This window comes from Emys orbicularis, chromosome 2 (genome assembly GCF_028017835.1).
Source record: "Emys orbicularis isolate rEmyOrb1 chromosome 2, rEmyOrb1.hap1, whole genome shotgun sequence".
NCBI lineage: Eukaryota > Metazoa > Chordata > Testudines > Emydidae > Emys > Emys orbicularis.
The window spans coordinates 39,324,942-39,342,957 of NC_088684.1; the positions used below are offsets into that span (position 1 = coordinate 39,324,942).

The 18,016-nt window shown below is 44.2% G+C and overlaps 1 protein-coding gene across 1 annotated transcript; it reads left to right on the forward strand.

The window, feature by feature from the left end:
* The first annotated feature begins 939 nt into the window (after window positions 1-939).
* On the forward strand, window positions 940-15,346 carry LOC135874447 (cytochrome c oxidase subunit 6C-2). Its single transcript, XM_065399269.1, has 4 exons — window positions 940-1,028; window positions 2,593-2,720; window positions 6,090-6,228; window positions 15,228-15,346. Exons 2-3 carry the CDS (start codon window positions 2,607-2,609, stop codon window positions 6,213-6,215), a joined length of 240 nt encoding a protein of 79 aa, XP_065255341.1. The 5' UTR covers window positions 940-1,028; window positions 2,593-2,606; the 3' UTR covers window positions 6,216-6,228; window positions 15,228-15,346.
* Window positions 15,347-18,016: the final 2,670 nt, after the last annotated feature.

Here is an 18,016-nt window from a genome sequence, read left to right on the forward strand (position 1 = left end):
CACAGGGTGGGGTGGGGTGAGGCTGCAGGGTAATTTCCCACCTCCATGCAACCAGTGGCCTGTGCTCCCCACTGCCATGTTGGAGCCTCCACATTTAATTATTGACAAATAAAATTTGCAGAATTTTAAAATATTGTGCACAGAATTTTTAATTTTTTGGTGCAGACTCCCCTCAGGAATATGGGGTGCTGTGCAGCTGTGATGTTGGGACTGTGAATAAGGTGGTGGGCAGTGGGGAGGTCTATGGGCGGCGGGTGCTGGGCGAGCAGTGTGGTGTGCAGGGTGCTGTGCAGCTGTGGTGGGAGGCCAGCAGGGGAGATCCCTGGGAGGGGTGGGGGCTGGGCATAGAACTCTGTGGAGGAGGTCTCTGGGGGAGGGGGCACTGGGCATAAGGGTGGGGCACTGGGCAGGGGGGCAGTGTGGTGGGGGCCCACCCTCAAGGGGAAGGGGTGTGCTGGCAGCACAGGGCTGGGCAGGCCAGTGTGCGTCTGGCAGCTGCAGGTTTGTAAACACAGCCCGCTTGCCGGGCTGCGCAGAGCGGAGCTGCTCCCGCCGCGCTGTCCCTCATTGCTCCCAACCCGCCCTTCCCTCTGGAGACTGACCATCCCGCCCCCCTGCACCTTGCCCCATGGGGGCCCACAAATATGTTTGGTGCCAGGCCCACAGTTAATCCAGCCCTGGATGAGGCTGTCACACTGAAGGCTGCTACAGAAGGAGCAGTACGGGGTGGGGTGCTCCTGTCAGGCCCTTGCCTAGAGAGAGATGATGGTGGGGTAGCCAGAGCCACAGCAGAGGCACTTGTCCTCTGTTTCTCCTTTGCCCTCACTCCCTCCTTCCTCCCCCTCTGCCATGGTGGTCCCCTGCTGTGTTGCTTAGCCCCACCCCCATACGAATCTGAGTTTTGTGGCTCGCGGTTTGAGCCGGGCGGCTTGCCGTAGCCTAGTCAGTGTGTTGCGCATGCGCGGCTGCAGCCCCGCAGTCGGTGACCGGCTCTAGTCAGTGCGGAAGGACCTTGATACTTTGCGGAGGTGAGTGGAGGCCTCCCGCCGCCCCACTCTCCTGGAGCTAGTCCGCTAGCCCGGCGTCCCCTCCTTCCACGCCCCCGCCCCGGCGCTGCGGGGGCCCCGCGGCCGCCTCTGACCTCCGTGTCCCTGAGGCCTGCGGCGCCGTGCAGCGGGAGGGGCCCGGCTGCGGCCGTTACCCGCCGCCGCGCATCGTGCGAGTGAGGCCGGGCGCGGCGCGGAGGCGTCGGGGGGTTGGGGCCGAGTGCCCGCTGCCGGCGGCGGAGCTGGGGAGCAGGGCGAGGCTGGGAGGGGGGCGCGTGCGGAACAGTGTCTCGGAGGCGCGGTCGCTCTGGGTCCGGTGCTGACCCGGGCGTGCCTGGGCCGTGTGACTCGTCTCCATTTTGTCACTCGGTTGGTGTTTGTGGACTAGGCACCTGCCGCAGGCCGGGGCGGGACCCGGCCTAGTTCTCTGCATGTGGTCCCCGAGGATGTGTATAAAGTTGGAGAGCAGTGTTGGGTCTCTGTTACCAGAGGGGTCTGGCCTGCAGACCACAGCCTACCACTGCCTGGCATTCCCTGCCAGGAGCTGACAGACCGCGAGGTACAACTGAGCGTTTTCAGCAGAAGCACTTTTACCTGAGCATAACCGCATCTGCACTTGCAGGGCTTTGCTGGCACTACTCTGGCAAAACTCTTGTATAGACAATGCCTGACATTCAGTCCTGTGTGTCTCATACGACTGTCTGCACAGTCTGCTGCACGACTGTGTACATGGCACAATAAAACCCCGTTGAAGAGATGTATTACTTTACAGTAGGGTTATCTGCCATCTTAATTTTTTTAATATAGCGCATTAGTTATATATGAAGCCTTCTAAGTTAATAAAACATGGTTCCTGGCCTAAAAAATCTGAGTATGACTTGTTTCAGGAATATAAAAAGACAATAGACTTCATAGGAGAGGGAAGGGTATTGTGTGGCTAAGGCACAGTAAACAGTAGAAAAGAAACACTCCATGAACTAGTCTATTATATGTAAAGTATTTAAAGTCTGTTGTGTTTTGATAGTTTCCTCACAAATAGATTTCCTTCAAAAGGTATCTCAGATGTTGTAAGGAGGTATTTTAATGGAGGGAATGATTTTGCGTATGTTCTGAAGCTACTCTAGTATTCTCTTGTGAAATGTTTAGTCTAAGGGCTGGTCCACACTAAGCCCCCAGTTTGAACTAAGATATGCAATTTCAGCTACTTGAATAACGTAGCTGAAGTCGAAGTATCTTAGTTCGAACTTAAAGGTACTTACCGCGGGTCCACACGCGGCAGGCAGGCTCCCCCGTCGACTCCGCCTACTTCTCTCGCGGAGCAGGATTACCGGCGTCGACGGCAAGCACTTCCGGGATCGATTTATCGCGTCTAGACAAGACGCGATAAATCGATCCCAGAAGATCGATTGTTTGCCGCCGAACCAGCGGGTAAGTATAGACGTACCCTAACAAGTCTGTTATATACATAGAAAACAAAATGCATTAATTAGGACAGGAACTTCCTGTGTACATCTCTTAATAAATTTCTAATGTATTACTTTCCTAGGAGAAATCATCACCATGTCATCTACTCTGTTGCCCAAACCACAGATGAGGGGCCTCCTGGCCAAACGTCTGAGATTCCATATTGTAGGGGCAATGATTGCATCCGTGGGATCTGCAGTTTTGTACAAGGTGAGGTCTTATAATATTTGTGAGCCCAGTTCATCTCGACCAATCTATATAGCCTTCCGGTTCAGGACTTTGACTTGGTTTATCTGTTTATCAGAAAACTGCTGTGGTGGATTTCTCATGAACATGTCTCCAGAGTGCTGTATAAAACCTTTTGGTGCTTCTTTGAGAGGAGTTGTTCCTATTTTACAGATAATTGCCAATAGTTTCTGAGTGATCTGACTGAGGCCACATAGTTGTTGGCAAGCCTTGGACTAACCCTAGGAGCCAAGCGTTGCACAATTCATGTCTACACTGCCCAGTTAACATGAACTCTTACCCAGCTTTTAGCCCACCTTGTTCATACAGGGGGAAAAAAAATCTGACCCAGGTTTGTAAGTGCTTTAAGCCTGGGTTATCTTATCTGGTGGAGGTGGGGGTTAGAATACAGGCTCCACTTTAATTCAGACTGCTTTTTAGTGAGGAGATAGTCCTCCAATGCCTTCCCACAATTTTTCCTGAAGGACAGTCAAGTTTTCCTGCAGTTGAGTGGGAAAGAATCCTAGGGCATCTCACCACTAAGAACAATGAGATATGCCTGCAGACACACATTAGTGAATGAGGACACAGTAATACAGGTAGGGGTTTGCTGTGGGGATGCCCACACCCAGGGTAGGCTAACATGGATGCCAGTCACCCAGGTTACTTGTGCAGTTCAGACATAGCCCTAGTGCTGTGTACAGCTCATGCTGGCTCAACCTAAAAAAATTAAAATTGGTGGTGCTCAAAGTGGTCCATGGACTTGCCTATGTTTAATATAGGATATTTATTGAGGGGGAAGGGGGGGGGTCCCACTTATGAAGTTATCCACAGAATGATGGTCTTTGAAACTCTTAGCTAAGCAAGATGGGCAAACTCTCTGCCCTGTGTAACTTAATTTGATTTAGGAGAGTCAAACATCTCTCAGCCATTTCTGGTTTCTTAGAGTGGGTTAACCCTTCTTGGCATGTGCATTGGCATCTGAGTATGTTGTAGAGTATAAAATAAATATCTAGCGACTGGTCTCTTTAAGATGAGGTCTTCCTCTGTGTTTGCAAAGTGCTTAACGCACTTTGGGTGCTGCTGCAATAGATGTAATAATGAATACAATAAAAATACTATCTGCTGGATGTTCATAAAGGCTGAGAGCCACCTTTTCAACTATCTTTAGCCACCATTGAAAGCCAGAGAATTGTTAATCAGCCTTGATATCATGCTTTGGTCAGAAGACTACCTATGTGCTCAGTGGAGTGTCTATCATTGTTGGCAATCTATCTGATAAGGTACAGCGGGCAAGGTGGACACAAGATATCTCTGGAGGGGTAAGGACAACATGGTGAAAAAATAGAACTGTGGCTTAAGTGTGAGGTTGAAGACCTTTTTCTTTAAGGATTGGGGCAACGCTACATGAGTGAAGCTTTGCTTTCTGAGACCCTAAAGAAATGTGCAGACAGAATAGCAGTAGTTAAACACTAAAATACCTTTAATACACTGAATGCACAACAATCTCTTTTTATGTCTTAGGAAGGCTAGATTGCCTTTATTACTAAATGTTTGCTAGATTTCTGAGGGGTGATATCTTGCCAAAAAGTTTCACTCAAAATTGATATCCTAGGCGATCAAAACACACGCATTCAGCAACTCATTTCTAAGTACGTGGAAAAACTGAACCTTCAGTCCCTTACTAAACTTCATTCTTGTCACTTGCAACATTTAAATTTTCAGAAAGCTCTAGCTGAAGACAGCTATAAATATTAAGGTTTAATTACTATTATTCATCAGTAAAGCCTAGCTCTGTTACCAGCACAGTCAGAGGCTTCAGCTCCTCTTGTAGATTTGAAAAAGAGTCCATTAAATTAAAGGAGCAACTTACCAGGACATAGCTAAACTGACACGTGATGATGTATCTTTAATCGCTGCAATGCTTTTATTTTATTTTTTTTAAACAAACCTGGAGCATCTGTGGTGGGGCAACTCTTTAAAAAATATAGGGTGAGATTCTTGGGTATGTACAAAGAACACACCACAAAAACTGGGAATGCAGATGTGGCATAAATCTCAGTTTTGTGCTTTTTCCACCTGGAGCTTCTGTGTGAAGAGCCAAGCTCCTCACGTAAGAGCAGTTACTTTTCTACACTGTTGTACCTTGCTTGGGCACACTTTGTTGAACTGAAGGGGTATGTGTGGGAAGACTGGTCTTCATCCACTATTCCCTTAAGTATGCGCACACATGGCCAGATTCTGCAAATGTACAGGTGTATCACTCCATTGACCTCTGGCATTCGTCTAGATTTACATCAGTTTAAAATACATTCAGAATATGCCCCTGGTCTGGGAATATTGTCAATGGTCTTCTCTTCTTTCCTAGCCAGCTACGCTCGCAGCTGGTCTGAAATTTGAGAAAGGTGGGGATGGGTAAAGAAGTTCATGCGTGGTATCTTGCTCTTTGCTACTGCAGTGCCCAATCAGATGATTCCTGAAGGGCTCCCAGATTTATATGGCTATTCAGTTGACTAAAAGATTCTATCAAAACAAATGAACCACAGCATGGAGCCCAAGGGTGTGTTCATACTAGGAAAAAGGTGGGGGATGTTCTTACCTTATGTGTGAACACATGGTAACTAGCACAAGGTAAAATCTTAGTGAAGACAAAGCAGTTTGTAGTGTTCACATGTGTTAGGTTAAGTACCATGTTAATATTAAACTGCCTTGTCTTCCCTAGGATTTAATCGTGTGTTAATTAATGAGTGTGAACCCACCTTTTTCTTAGTGTAGATGTGGCCAAAGTGGGTGCGTCATTTTGGCTATTTGCTTTGGCAGCCCCCTTTCGTCCTTTTGTAACCTTACAGAATTGCTCTAACTGTAACTCAGTTTTAGTAGGAACGATAGATAAAAGGGCATCCCTAAGTCACTTAACCCTGTGATTGTCCATGGGCATATTAAAAATTTATTTGTAAATCCTTCAAGTATAGAACTATTACCAGGTGGTGACAGTTTTTTGGCAAAAGATGATCACTTGGACTTGTGCACGATATCTGACAAGGAAGAATGAACTTATTGGTGTCCTGAAAATTTAGTAATGCTGTTTGTAAATCTGGTTCCAATTTTTAGATGAAACAACACAAAACATTTGTTTTCCCATCCGTTAAATAGTTCAGGATCTAACTGAGTAAAAATATTGCTGTAACCCTCTAATAGCTAACTGTTCTGTGTTGAACTAAAAACAGCTTTTTTGAGACTGCAGTAATCTTATATCAGGTGATATGGCACCACCAAGTGAATTACAAGCTTTCTGCATCTGTTATACAAGTTTTTCTACTCTTAAAACTTAATTCTCTACCTTTTGCATTTCAGTATGGCGTGGCTGAGCCCAGGAAACGAGCATATGCAGACTTCTATAAAGACTATGATTCCATGAAGGACTTTGAGGCCATGAGGGAAGCTGGTGTGTTTGAAAGTGTACAACCCAAAAACTCATGAGCAGCATATATAGGTAATAGCAAGATGCCTTACATCAAACTGATCTCACTAACTACTGTTTATATATTGATACACTGGAAATTTCCCATTTTGATGTTTTTGATCAAATTCTACCGTTAAATTCACATCCAGTTAAATGGAGGTGAGAGTTCCTGAAGTTTAGAAAAGGAAAAAGGATCTCAGTGGGAGCTACAGATAACATTCCTTTTGTTACTAGATCAGTAGGGCCAATGATAAATGCAAAGTATTGCATGTTGAAAGGAAAAAAATTGAACTACTTATACACCCTTTGGGGGTAATAAATTAACAGTGTTAACTTAACAATGATGCCAAGTCCTTTCCTTATCTCTGCATGATGCACAGTTGTCAAAAAAGCAATGTGTTAAGATGCATAAGGAGTAGAAAATACAGAAAATATTGCCATTATATAAATTGATGGTTCACCCTAACTTGCAATACTGTGCAGTTATGATAACCCTGTCTCAAAAAGGAAGACACTCTCATATGAAGAATTGGGATATGGGAGATTTTTACCTTTATAAAACATGATAAAAGTATACAGAATAACTAATGGTGTAGAGAAGGTAGGCTGGGAGATTCTGTTCTCTCTGTCTTGTAATACAAGAACAAGGAGACATCCAGTGAAAATGGCAAATTCAGAACTGAAAAGGAAATGCTTCTTCATAGAACTGTTTAGTCTGTGGAACTCTTTGCCATAGGATATTGAGGCCAAAACTTTCTCAAGATTGAAAGAAGGATGGGGCACAATACTACAAGTATATCCAGTCGTGAGAGTTAGTCGAAAAAATTAAGACTTGGTAGGGATATATAAATCCTCATGTTCCATGGTTTAATTAAAGATTGGCTTAATCAAGCTGGGGGCAGGTTGTTTCACCTATACCTGCTGCAAAGTTTCTTGCACCTTACTCTGCAACGTTTGGTTCTGGCGGATGGGGAAAAAATGTGGACTAGATGGGCCATGGGTCTGATTGATTATGGCAATTCCTTTGTTTCCTTTCTCCATAAAGGAGAGGGAGAAAACCAAAAGATCACTTCTTTTGGAGATGGAGAGAAGCAGTGCATGTTCATGGGTCATGGAAGCAGCTTCCAACACATCCTGCTTTCTCCAGAGCTTGAGGGAAAGGGAAGATAATTGGCCACAAGCTGAATTTCCCTATTTAAAAAAAAAAAAAAAAAAAGGTGGTACAAGGGAACATGCCTTCTCACATATTTTGTAAATAGTAGCATTAGATTTTTCCCCTTAATGGACTTAACTGTTTCCTCAATATAACTACAAAGGGTTTTCCAAACAAAAAATACCAAACAGCTAATAACTTTGCTCTTAAACGTCCCCAGAACTCTCCCTCCTCTCTTCCAGATGCTGTGATTAGAAACATCAGTGTTAAAGTAAGCTGTAACTTGGCATAAGAGCTTTTTTTTTTAAAAAAGCTTCTCCAACCCTACTCCTGGTAGTGGGGGGGGGGGGGGAAACTACATATGAAACTGAGATTGATTTCTTCATTGATCACTTTCTTCCACTTCTCTTCAAACTACTTCTTCAAAGACTGATCAAGGGCAATGGCTTCTCCGTTCTTCCAGTGCTCAGGAATGTTTACTGTGATCATCACATGATGATTTGTTTTGCCTAATTATCCTGGCCAACTAGGGTTTGACTTTCAGTCTCATTCAGTTTTGTTACTTGTTAAGTGAATGCTTCAGTACTGGACTTAATGGTGTTAATGTTTGTCTTGCTTCCACACACAAACATAACATTAGATAACAGCTGGTTCCAGTATAACAAAAAAATACGGATGATGGATGCTCCTCATATAGTTGTAAAGTAAAAATGCAAAACAAAGTAGCATAAACTAATAATGGGATTGACTATCCTTTTATTCTTCCCCACATTAGAAATTCTACTTTTTTTTTTTTTTTTTTTTTTTAGCAACATGTAAGAGCATGGTAAATAACAAAGGGATCACTTTACCTTTCTACCATCATACTTCTACCTCCAGTTTAAGATCATGATAAAAGAATACTGCTAATGTATGTTTATGTAAACTAACTTTCTCAGGCACTTACATCACCAATGCTTTGGTCAGGTGGCCTTCTTCAGGGTGTTTTGAAAGGGTATTTGGCAAGAATATCAGATCTAAGTATGGGAGGAAAATCAATTGAAACAATACTACCAACAAAGATGCAAGTTTAAAACTCTTGAATTGAAACTAAGAATCGAACTTTGCTGTGCAAACAGAGCTAAAGGAAACACTTGATTACACCAAGACGTTGTAAGCTTTCCAGTTTGCAACCAATGTACAAAAGTCTTTCTCTGACCAGGTTGAGTGCACCTGTTTGTTAGAACTGTGAAACATTAACTAGCTCAAGGCTTTAAAGGGATTTTGGGATTATCCTTTCTTCATCATTTACCCAGTGGCATTAGTTGAGAGAAAGTGGCACAGATAGCATAATCTTAATCTGTAACTCTGCTTAGGTAGTGCATTAGAAGAATTATCAACAGATGTGGAGGTGCAGTGCAAAAATATCCTCAACTTCTGCAGTAGGAGAGAAGCTGGTTGGGACCTACAGTGATTGTAGGGTGCATATGACTTAGGGTGACTAGACATCCCGATTTTATCGGGACAGTCCCGAATCCCGCGTCCCGACCTTATATTGGTCGGGACGCACTTTGTCCCGATAATGGGGGGACCGTGGCAAGCCGGCGCCACTTACCTCTTCCTCCTGGGCCCTGGGGCAGCGCAGCTAAGCTCCCGGCACGGCGGCACCAGCCCGCTGGCCGGCAGGAGCCTGCAGAGTTCAGCCGTGCCCCAGGCACACAGAGGTGGTGAGGAGGTCTGCTGCAGCGGGGCGGGGCTTGTAGAACCGGGCAGCGGGCGCTGGGCAGAGAGAGCCCCCCTCCGCCCCCCTACAACCCGCTCCGCCTACCCCGACCCACGACTCAGCTCCCGGCGCGGCGGCACCAGCCCACTGGCCAGAAGGAGCCTGCAGACAGAGTGCAGCCCTGCTCCACAGCCCCAGGCACACAGAGGCGGCGAGGAGACCAGCACCAAGCCACTTGCCTTTCTCCCCGTCTGCAACAGATTTGGGTTTATCTTTATATTAAGGGGCAAATTCACATGCAAAATTCTCATTGAATTCAATAGGTGTTCCATGCATATAATGACGCCTGGAGATGGTCCATAATTTACACACTGACAGAGGCAGACATGGGGCTTTATTACACTGCTGAAGAAGAAAGTTTATCTAATATTTGTGCATATCTCAGACACTTGAATGTGTGCCCATGTCTGTTGCAATAGATGACAATCTAGATAGGTTGTAATCTCTGCTCCTTTGTTTTCTTTCAGTTTATTTCAACTATAACACTTTATTATGCTCTCACATGGAAAAAATATTGTAAATTTGATTTACAGCCTTATTAATGCTCCCCGTTGGACTTTGGTAAACTGTCATGGGTATTTTTATGACCTTCATTACTGTGGTATCTGTGCACCTCACAATCATAGAATCATAGAACTGGAAGGGACCTCGAGAGGTCATCTAGTCCAGTCGCCTGAACTCAAGGCAGGGCTAAGTATTATCTAGACCATCCCTGACAGGTGTTTGTCCAACCTGCTCTTAAAAATCCCCAATGATGGAGATTCCACAACGGCCGTAGGCAATTTATTCCAGTGCTTAACCACTCTGACAGTTAGGAAGTTTTTCCTAATGTCCAACCTAAACCGCCCTGGCTGCAATTTAAGCCCATTGCTTCTTGTCCTCTCCTCAGAGGTTAAGAAGAACAATTCTTCTCCCTACTCCTTGTAACAACGTTTTATGTACTTGAAAGCTGTTATCATGTCCCCTCTCAGTCTTCTCTTCTCCAGACTAAACAAACCCATTTTTTTCAATCTTCCCTCATAGGTCATGTTTTCTAGACCTTTAATCATTTTTTTTGCTCTTCTCTGGACTTTCTCCACAATCTTTAACATATTTATCCTCACAAACTCCCCTCTGAGGCAGGGAAGTGCTAATATCCCCATTTTACAGATAGCATCTCTGTGCATCAGTTCCCTAAGGCCCAGATCCTCAAAGGTATTTAGGCACTTAACTCCTATTAAAATCAATGGTAGTTAGGTGCTTATTTACCTTTGAGGATCTGAGCCTTAAGTGGCTTACCCAAGGTCTGTGATGGAGCAGGGAAGCTGGGTCTCCCAAGTCCTATGCTAGCACCTTAACCATTGCACCCTCGTCTCTCTTTTATGTTTCATCCTAATCTGTGACTCTCCATACTTTCATTGTCTGTCATTAATGTAATATTCTTCTAAACAAGATTGTAGTAGCGCAGTGCACTGAAGTAACTGCCACCTCTTTTTTTTAACAACACACTCTCTGCTAATGATTTCTACAGGTGCCATGTCACTCTTCTCATCGAATGAAATGTTGCTCAGATTGATGAAAGGGCAACAGATATGTAATCTATTAATTTACAATACTTGGCTATGAAGGGCTAGATTGTGCCTTTATACCTCAGTCCTGAGTAGATACATAGAGCTGAAACACCCCTATGGGAGCTCAGCAAGGGATTTCACCATGGGAAGACATAATCCATCCATGAACTTCCAGATAAGCCTGCTACCCCTAGTCCTGTGCTTATCCTGCTCTAGTCCTTCTTCTTCTCTTCCTTGGAGGAGATTTATCTTCCTGGGGTGTGCACAGAGGGATCAGTCTCTGTGGTCCCTCAAATGCAGTGACTATGGCTGGCCATTTGGCAGGGCTTCATTGGGAAAGGTTTTGTGCCTCCACCAGCATCCCCCCACAAGGGCAAGTTGCAATCTGGTCTTAAGCAAAGCTGTTAATTGGACAAACTTGTGTTCAGTTACTGGTAATAGTTGAAGACCTGATCCTGCAAATGCACATGTGAGTAACTTTACTCCTGTGAGTAGTCCCACTGAAAGTCAGTGGACCCACTCATGGTACTAAGCACTCTGCCCCTAGGCTTTAGTCACTATAATGTCCTAAGTGGGCCATAAGCCTGAGCCTTCCAGAAAATCACTCTAGGCTTTAGTGGCGAAAGGACTAGCTATTCTGTCTGTTTTTAGAACTAGAAGTCACCAAATTAAATTAATAGGCAGCAGGTTTAAAAGAAACAAAAGGAAGTATTTCTTCACACAATCAATCTGTGGAACTCTTTGCCATAGGATGTTGTGAAGGCCAAGACTATAACAGGGTTCAAAAAAGAACTAGATGAATTCATGGAGAATAGGTCCATCAATGGCTATTAGCCAGGATGGGCAGGGATGGTGTCCCTAGACTCTGTTTGCCAGAAGCTGGGAATGGGCAACAGGGGATGGATCACTTGATGATTACCTATTCTATTCATTCCCTCTGAAGCACCTGGCATTGGCCACTGTTGGAAGACAGGATACTGGGCTAGATGGACCTTTGGTCTGACCCAGTATGGTCATTCTTACATTCTTTTCTCTGGCATAGCCCTGGTCTACATTTAAAATTTAGGTTACAAAGTAGCAGCCGTGTTAGTCTGTATCCGCAAAAAGAACAGGAGTACTTGTGGCACCTTAGAGACTAACAAATTTATTTCAGCATAAGCTTTCATGGGCTACAGCTCACTTCTTCAGATGCATAGAGTGGAACACACAGACAGAAGATATTTATACATACAGAGAACATGAAAAGGTGGAAGTACGCATACCAATTGTAAGAGGCCAATCAATTGAGATGAGCTATCAGCAGCAGAAGAAAAAACTTTGAAGTGATAATCGAGATGACCCATAGAAGGTGTGAGGAGAACTTAACATGGGGGGAAAAAAATGCAATTAGTGTAATGACCCAACCATTCCCAGTCTCTGTTTAGGCCTAAGTTAATTGTGTCTAATTTGCATATTAATTCGAGTTCAGCAGTCTCTCTTTGGAGTCTGTTTTTGAAGTATTTTTGTTGCAAAACTGACACCTTCAAGTCTGTCACTGAGTAATTAGAGAGGTTGAAGTGTTCTCCCACTGGTTTTTGAATGTTATGATTCCTGATGTCAGATTTGTGTCCATTTATTCTTTTGCGTAGAGACTGTCCAGTTTGGCCAATGTACATGGCAGAGGGGCATTGCTGGCACATGATGGCATATATCACGTTGGTAGATGTGCAGGTGAACGAGCCCTATGGTGCTGCAGCAGGACTCACTGATTCCAGACCTCTGTGATGTAGTTTGCTTCAGCTGTCAGTGGCTGAAGCTGGGGCTGAAGGCAGGATTGGGGGCCTCCCCTCTGTGACTGTGGCTGGAGCTAGAACTGGGACCCTTTACTCCCCCTGCCCTGCAACTGGATCTGACTTTGCAATCAGAATCCTGCGCCCCTGTCCTGCAGCTTCAGCCGGGGGCTGGAGCCGGAGCCCTGTGCCCCTGGCCCTGTGGCTTCTACTGGAGCTGGGGCCATGAGTCCTTGTCCTGTGGCTTGTGGTGCGGGCTGCAGCAGGGGCCGTACAACCCCTCTTGCAGCTTCCTAGGGCCCTCTCTTGCAGCTTCCTAGGGCCCCCTCTCATGGCTCTGTGCACCTGTCTGTCGTCGTCATCTCTCTCCCCGCTCGCCCAATGTGTCCTGATATGACCTTGCGATCTGGTCACCCTAATATGACTGCCTAGGTCAGCGATTCTCAAAATGGTGGTTGGAACCCCTCAGGGGGTCACGAGGTTATTACATGGGGGGTTACAAACTGTCAGCCTCCACCAGAAACCCTGCTTTGCCTCCAGGATTTATAATGGTGTTATAAATTAAAAACACTTTTTTATATGTTTGGGGGGGGGGGGGGTCGAATTCAGAGGCTTGCTATTTGAAAGGGATCACCAGTACAAAAGTTTGAGAACCACTGGTCTAGGTAAATCAGAAGGAGGGGGAAAAGAGGAGATGCAATGTATCATTGCTGCTTCCGCCATCTGTGGAAGATTGCACCTGTACTTTCTGCCTATAAAGTGAATGGGGAGATCTCCCGTCCCCTCCAAATATATATGAAACTGGACGGAGGTTCAGTTTTGATGCTATTTTTGCTATGGATACCTGTCTTGTAGAAACAGTACTTATACCAACCTGTTGAAGGTCTGGATAAGTAAATAGAAAATTTGTCATAGGCTTTCCTGACGCATGCTGAAGATCTGTTAGACTATATCTAATACTGCAGCAAGTCAGTGGTTTGGACTAACTTACTCAAAAATAGGCTCTGAAAATCCTTCCCCCCTCCCATCCATCCCTTCTCCCTAATTTTAGGGTTAACACTACTACTTTTAACTTGCTGTTTTGGAATGTTTCTTGCAGTTACCGAAGAGGAGGTAGGTCAGTGATTAGCATGGGACTTGAGAGACTGAGGTTCAATTCCCTGCTCCGCTATAAACTTGTGTGACATAGGGCAAGTAGGTAGGACTAGCATTTCAAAGGGCTTTAGGCACTGCAGTGCTGAGTCTTGCAATGCTTGACTTTTGGGTGTGTTGCTACCAGGTGGAATCCACAGCCCCAAGGTAGGCACCTAGGGTCTTTTATAATGCATGAGAAGAGTTAGATGCCAAAGAATGAGACCTAGAAAAACCAGCATGCTGTGTAGGGAGCTGCCAAAGGTATCCAAAAGGAAATGCTGAGGAGACCCATTCCTCAAAGACAGGTGACTAAGTCTGGTTTGGAGAGAGAGGCTCTTCTCTCCACTTGCATTCACAGCCACGAATGAACCCTCCCCAGAAGTTACGTGTATAATCTTTCTTGCCTCCTCCTGTGTGTCCTTCTCCCCCCCCCCCCCCCAAAATAGTGTCAGTGTCAGCAGTGGAGCCACTCTTACCCAGGCTGTTGCAGATCTGGGTTCAATTCCCCTGTCTGCCTGATTTGGAGAAGCGAGGTTTGAATTCTGGTCTTTGTTCTCTCTGGAGAGTGCCCTACCCACTGTGCAGTGGGGTATTCTGGGGCTGTTCTCTGAATCTCTGCTTCTGCTCAGTTCATATTTAAGTATTTATACACAGTGGAACAGTTTCTACAAGAGAGATTGAGGCCTGCCGCCGAATACCCCATAACCCAGTGGGTAGGGCACTCTCCTGGGGACACCAGAGTTCAAATCCCTTCTCCCCCCGGGGCTGGGGTGGCAAATGAGCCTGGGTGTCCTACAGCTTGTGTGAGTGCCTTAATCAAAGGACTAAAAGTTATAAGGGGGAACGGCGGCTCCTCCAGCTATTTTGGGTGGGTTTAGTTGTGCTCTGAGTGCCTATTGGATAAGGCCCTGCACATGAGAGAGCTAGTTGGAGGATTCTGCTGGGGTTTAGGCATAAGCTAGACATTTAGACTTAGGCAGCTGTGTGAATGCTCACTGGCAGATTTTTAGGTGCCATGGGGACCTACAGAGATAGGTGGTAACTGAGGGGGGATATTGAGGAATTTAAATGCCTCAGTCCAACATTTAGGCACCACCAGGTTCTTTTGTGGATCTAGCCCTTAGCCCTTTAGTTCTCCATCTGTAAAATGGGGATAATAGCCCTTCCTCACAGGTGTGTTGAGGATAAACACACACAGGCTGTGAGGTGCTTAGATACTGTGGTAATGGGGACATAAAGTATAGATGTTCTGGTGCTACGGTCTTGCATGACTCTTGTCATGGAGCACAGCTGTGAAGGAATGAGATTGAGGGTGTTCAGTTTAATACAGAGAAGTAATTTAACAAACTTGGATTTCTTCCTTTCCAGGTAATCCACCTGCATTCATTTATTTCCTCTGTTGCATTCCTTTCTTTTTCAGGCTGTTCCAGATCTTATTGTGATCTTATTGTGTAGCTCTTGATTTGTTCCATGTTTCAATTTTATTTACCACATGCAGTGTCTTAATAAGCCATGAGGAAATAGTAGTGGGAAATTCCTCTAGACTAAACTACTGGCATAAACACTTTCCTTCTCTGTTTGAATTCATACATACGAATGTATTTACTTCTGAGAGCTAGGATTGTCCAAATATATTAACTCATATTTTTCTTATTTTGCAGATCATCTTCAAGGAGACTTGACAGCTTAAACTTGTTTCTTCAGTCAACTGTAAAATGTGTAATACACTTCAGTGGTGGGCATGCTGTAGTGTAATTCAATAAACTAAATACGTAATGAAGCTTTATTTATCTTAACTGATGACCTTGACTGTTTAGATGCTGAGGGAAGGGGTGGAAATTCAGGTGGTACTCTTCATATAATGCTAAAGACAAGTTGAGAGATAAAATAGAGATCCTGAACCCTTGTGGTTACTAAAATAAGGACAGTATTGTTTGCTTCCTGGCCTAAAGTGTTCAATAGGCAACAGCTGCTTGGACAGCACTTGCAGAGGATTCCTATATATATAGTATTTACAAAAAATTGAAAGCTTTTTTTTCCCCTTAGGTTACAAAGTTAAAATGTACTAGAGTTAAGGTTTCCAGGGCCACATAATTTCCCCCCTCCCCCCATAAAATTAAACCTGTACTACTGAATGAGGCAAGGATCCTCTTGAAAATGTGATCATGTAATTAAAGACAGCATCCTAATGCATACACAAAAGGGGTTGCAAATTAATATTGCCCATGCAACCTTAATCTGGCAGTTCCAAACTTTTGACTGTTAGAACTCTTAAATAAAATGACCTTTAAGGGGTTGTGGGTTGACAGGGAGGTGTGCATGGGAGAGTTTTGAGTCACTAGCACTTCCTTCCCTATCACATTCCTATTCATTGGGGGTAAAGGGGAAGAAACAGACAAGGGAAGGGGAAAGGTGAGAAAACAGTATGACATCTCCCCGCCCACGGCGCCGCCCCCCCCCCTGCTGAAAATGCCTTCTTACTTTTTTTCTTCCTGTGTGCCCCCCTTAACTCTCTTCCCCAATAGTGCTGGAATGTGACTTCTGGGGCTGGCACCAGCCCCCTACCTTTGGGTATAGGCAGCAGTGCATAACAATTGGAAGATTGTTTAACTACTTAAGGCCCCAAATCCTAGGTATATGCCTGTACTTCAGACACTGGGGGCAAGGAGTGGGGGCTAGAGAAGACGAGGGCAAGTGCATCTAGTGGCAAAGGCACTTAGATGCAAACATATTGAAGTAAGAAAATGCATGATTAAGGTACCTAAACAAACTTTCATTTGTGCTGTGGTGATGACACGAGAGGAAAATGTTCTGTAAGAGTCAGTTTAATTTGCTCTGGGACTGCAAACACTAAAATGTCCATTGTGATTAATGGTTACTGCATGACATCAATACAGAGCCATTAAAGATGAGTTGGATACCTTACTTGCATTTCTTACCTTAACATGTTTGGATTCTTTTTAAAGTGTAGTCCTAGCTTTGAATTTCCTGGGTTTGTTTGGTTCTGGGATAACTAAAGCAGCTGTGCAATGTGCTTTAAGGTAACGATGCCCTTAACTGTAATTCCATTTTATCATAGATAAGGTCTAGGAATATAGTGAGGCTTAGCCTCAGTCACCCTGGTGTTTCAACCTACCCTCCATACTGAATGTAGGTCAAGCTATCCTGTACAGTCTCAAACTTCAGGTTTCAGAGTAGTCTCAAACTTGGACAAGATGGCCTGTTACAACAAGTAATAATTAAAACACTCTTGTTCTTACATTAAACAGAACACAATAGCCTCAAATAATGTGAATCAGTGTCACATTTATAGCTAGAATGTAGGAAACTGCTTCAGTGTGTTTTTAGCTTGACACACAAGATTCTAGAGTTGCTCAATAATGGTGTCTTTAAAGTAATTTTCCTTGTAATACCTACTGTCCAGAGAACATAGACTCCATCTCTCCCATAAGCAGACAGTAAAGTCTTCCCATGAAGAAGCACAGTAAATTAAGCCATCCGTATTATATTTGGAAAGGTCTTAAATTCAAATCCAGTTGGCATAGCTTTTATTATTTCAAATAGACCATTAACTTTTCAACATTCAGTATGGACCATGCAGAAACATTAATGAAACTCCTTGTGTAACTTTTAGTTGATTCAAAACACTAATATGCAGTAACACAGAAGGTTTGAAGAAAATCCCATCCATATAGGTTTTGCTGTGAAGTAGGGAATACACTTTTATTTGCACTTCATATAGATAGTATTAGTGGTGTTAGGGAAACGCTTTCTCCTACAAATGTAAACTGAATATTATAGCATGATAGAAAAAGACAATACTTAATCTCTCAAAGCTGTAACTATCCCAGCCTGTTAAGCATGTGCAGCAACCATTTCTTTTAACTAGTGCTGTCTCAAGCACATCTATAGGTTCTAATAGTGCAAGTTTTTTATCCACAGAACTTTGGTGGCACTGTAATTTGTTAATGGCAGATGCAGGCTAGTGGAGTCAATTTCTTGTGCAGGCCACTATATACACAAACTTATATTTTTGTCATTCCTTTCTGCAAATTTAGCTTTTTAAATCATTTTGCTTTTGAAGTCTGACTTTTGTTTTACCAAGTTCCATTGTTGCAGTGAAGACTGCTTCCAAAAGGCAGACTACACAGAGACAAAAAAAACCTGCCTGTCCTGTCTCCTCTTGCAGCAGCTGGAGAAGAAATATAGGGCTGGGAGGGAGCTGGAGACATCAACTTGTCCAGCCCTCGGTGCTGAGGCAAGATTAAGTAAATCTAAAGCATGTGTGACAGGTATTTGTCCAACCTGTACTTACTACCTCCAGGGAGGATTCCACAACCTTCCTTAGTTAAATTCTCAAATAGGTTTCTATCTTTAAAGTTGGGAAGTTTTTCCTAATACCTAGCCTTGCTGCAGATGAAGCAGATTACTTCTTGTTCAACCTCCAGTG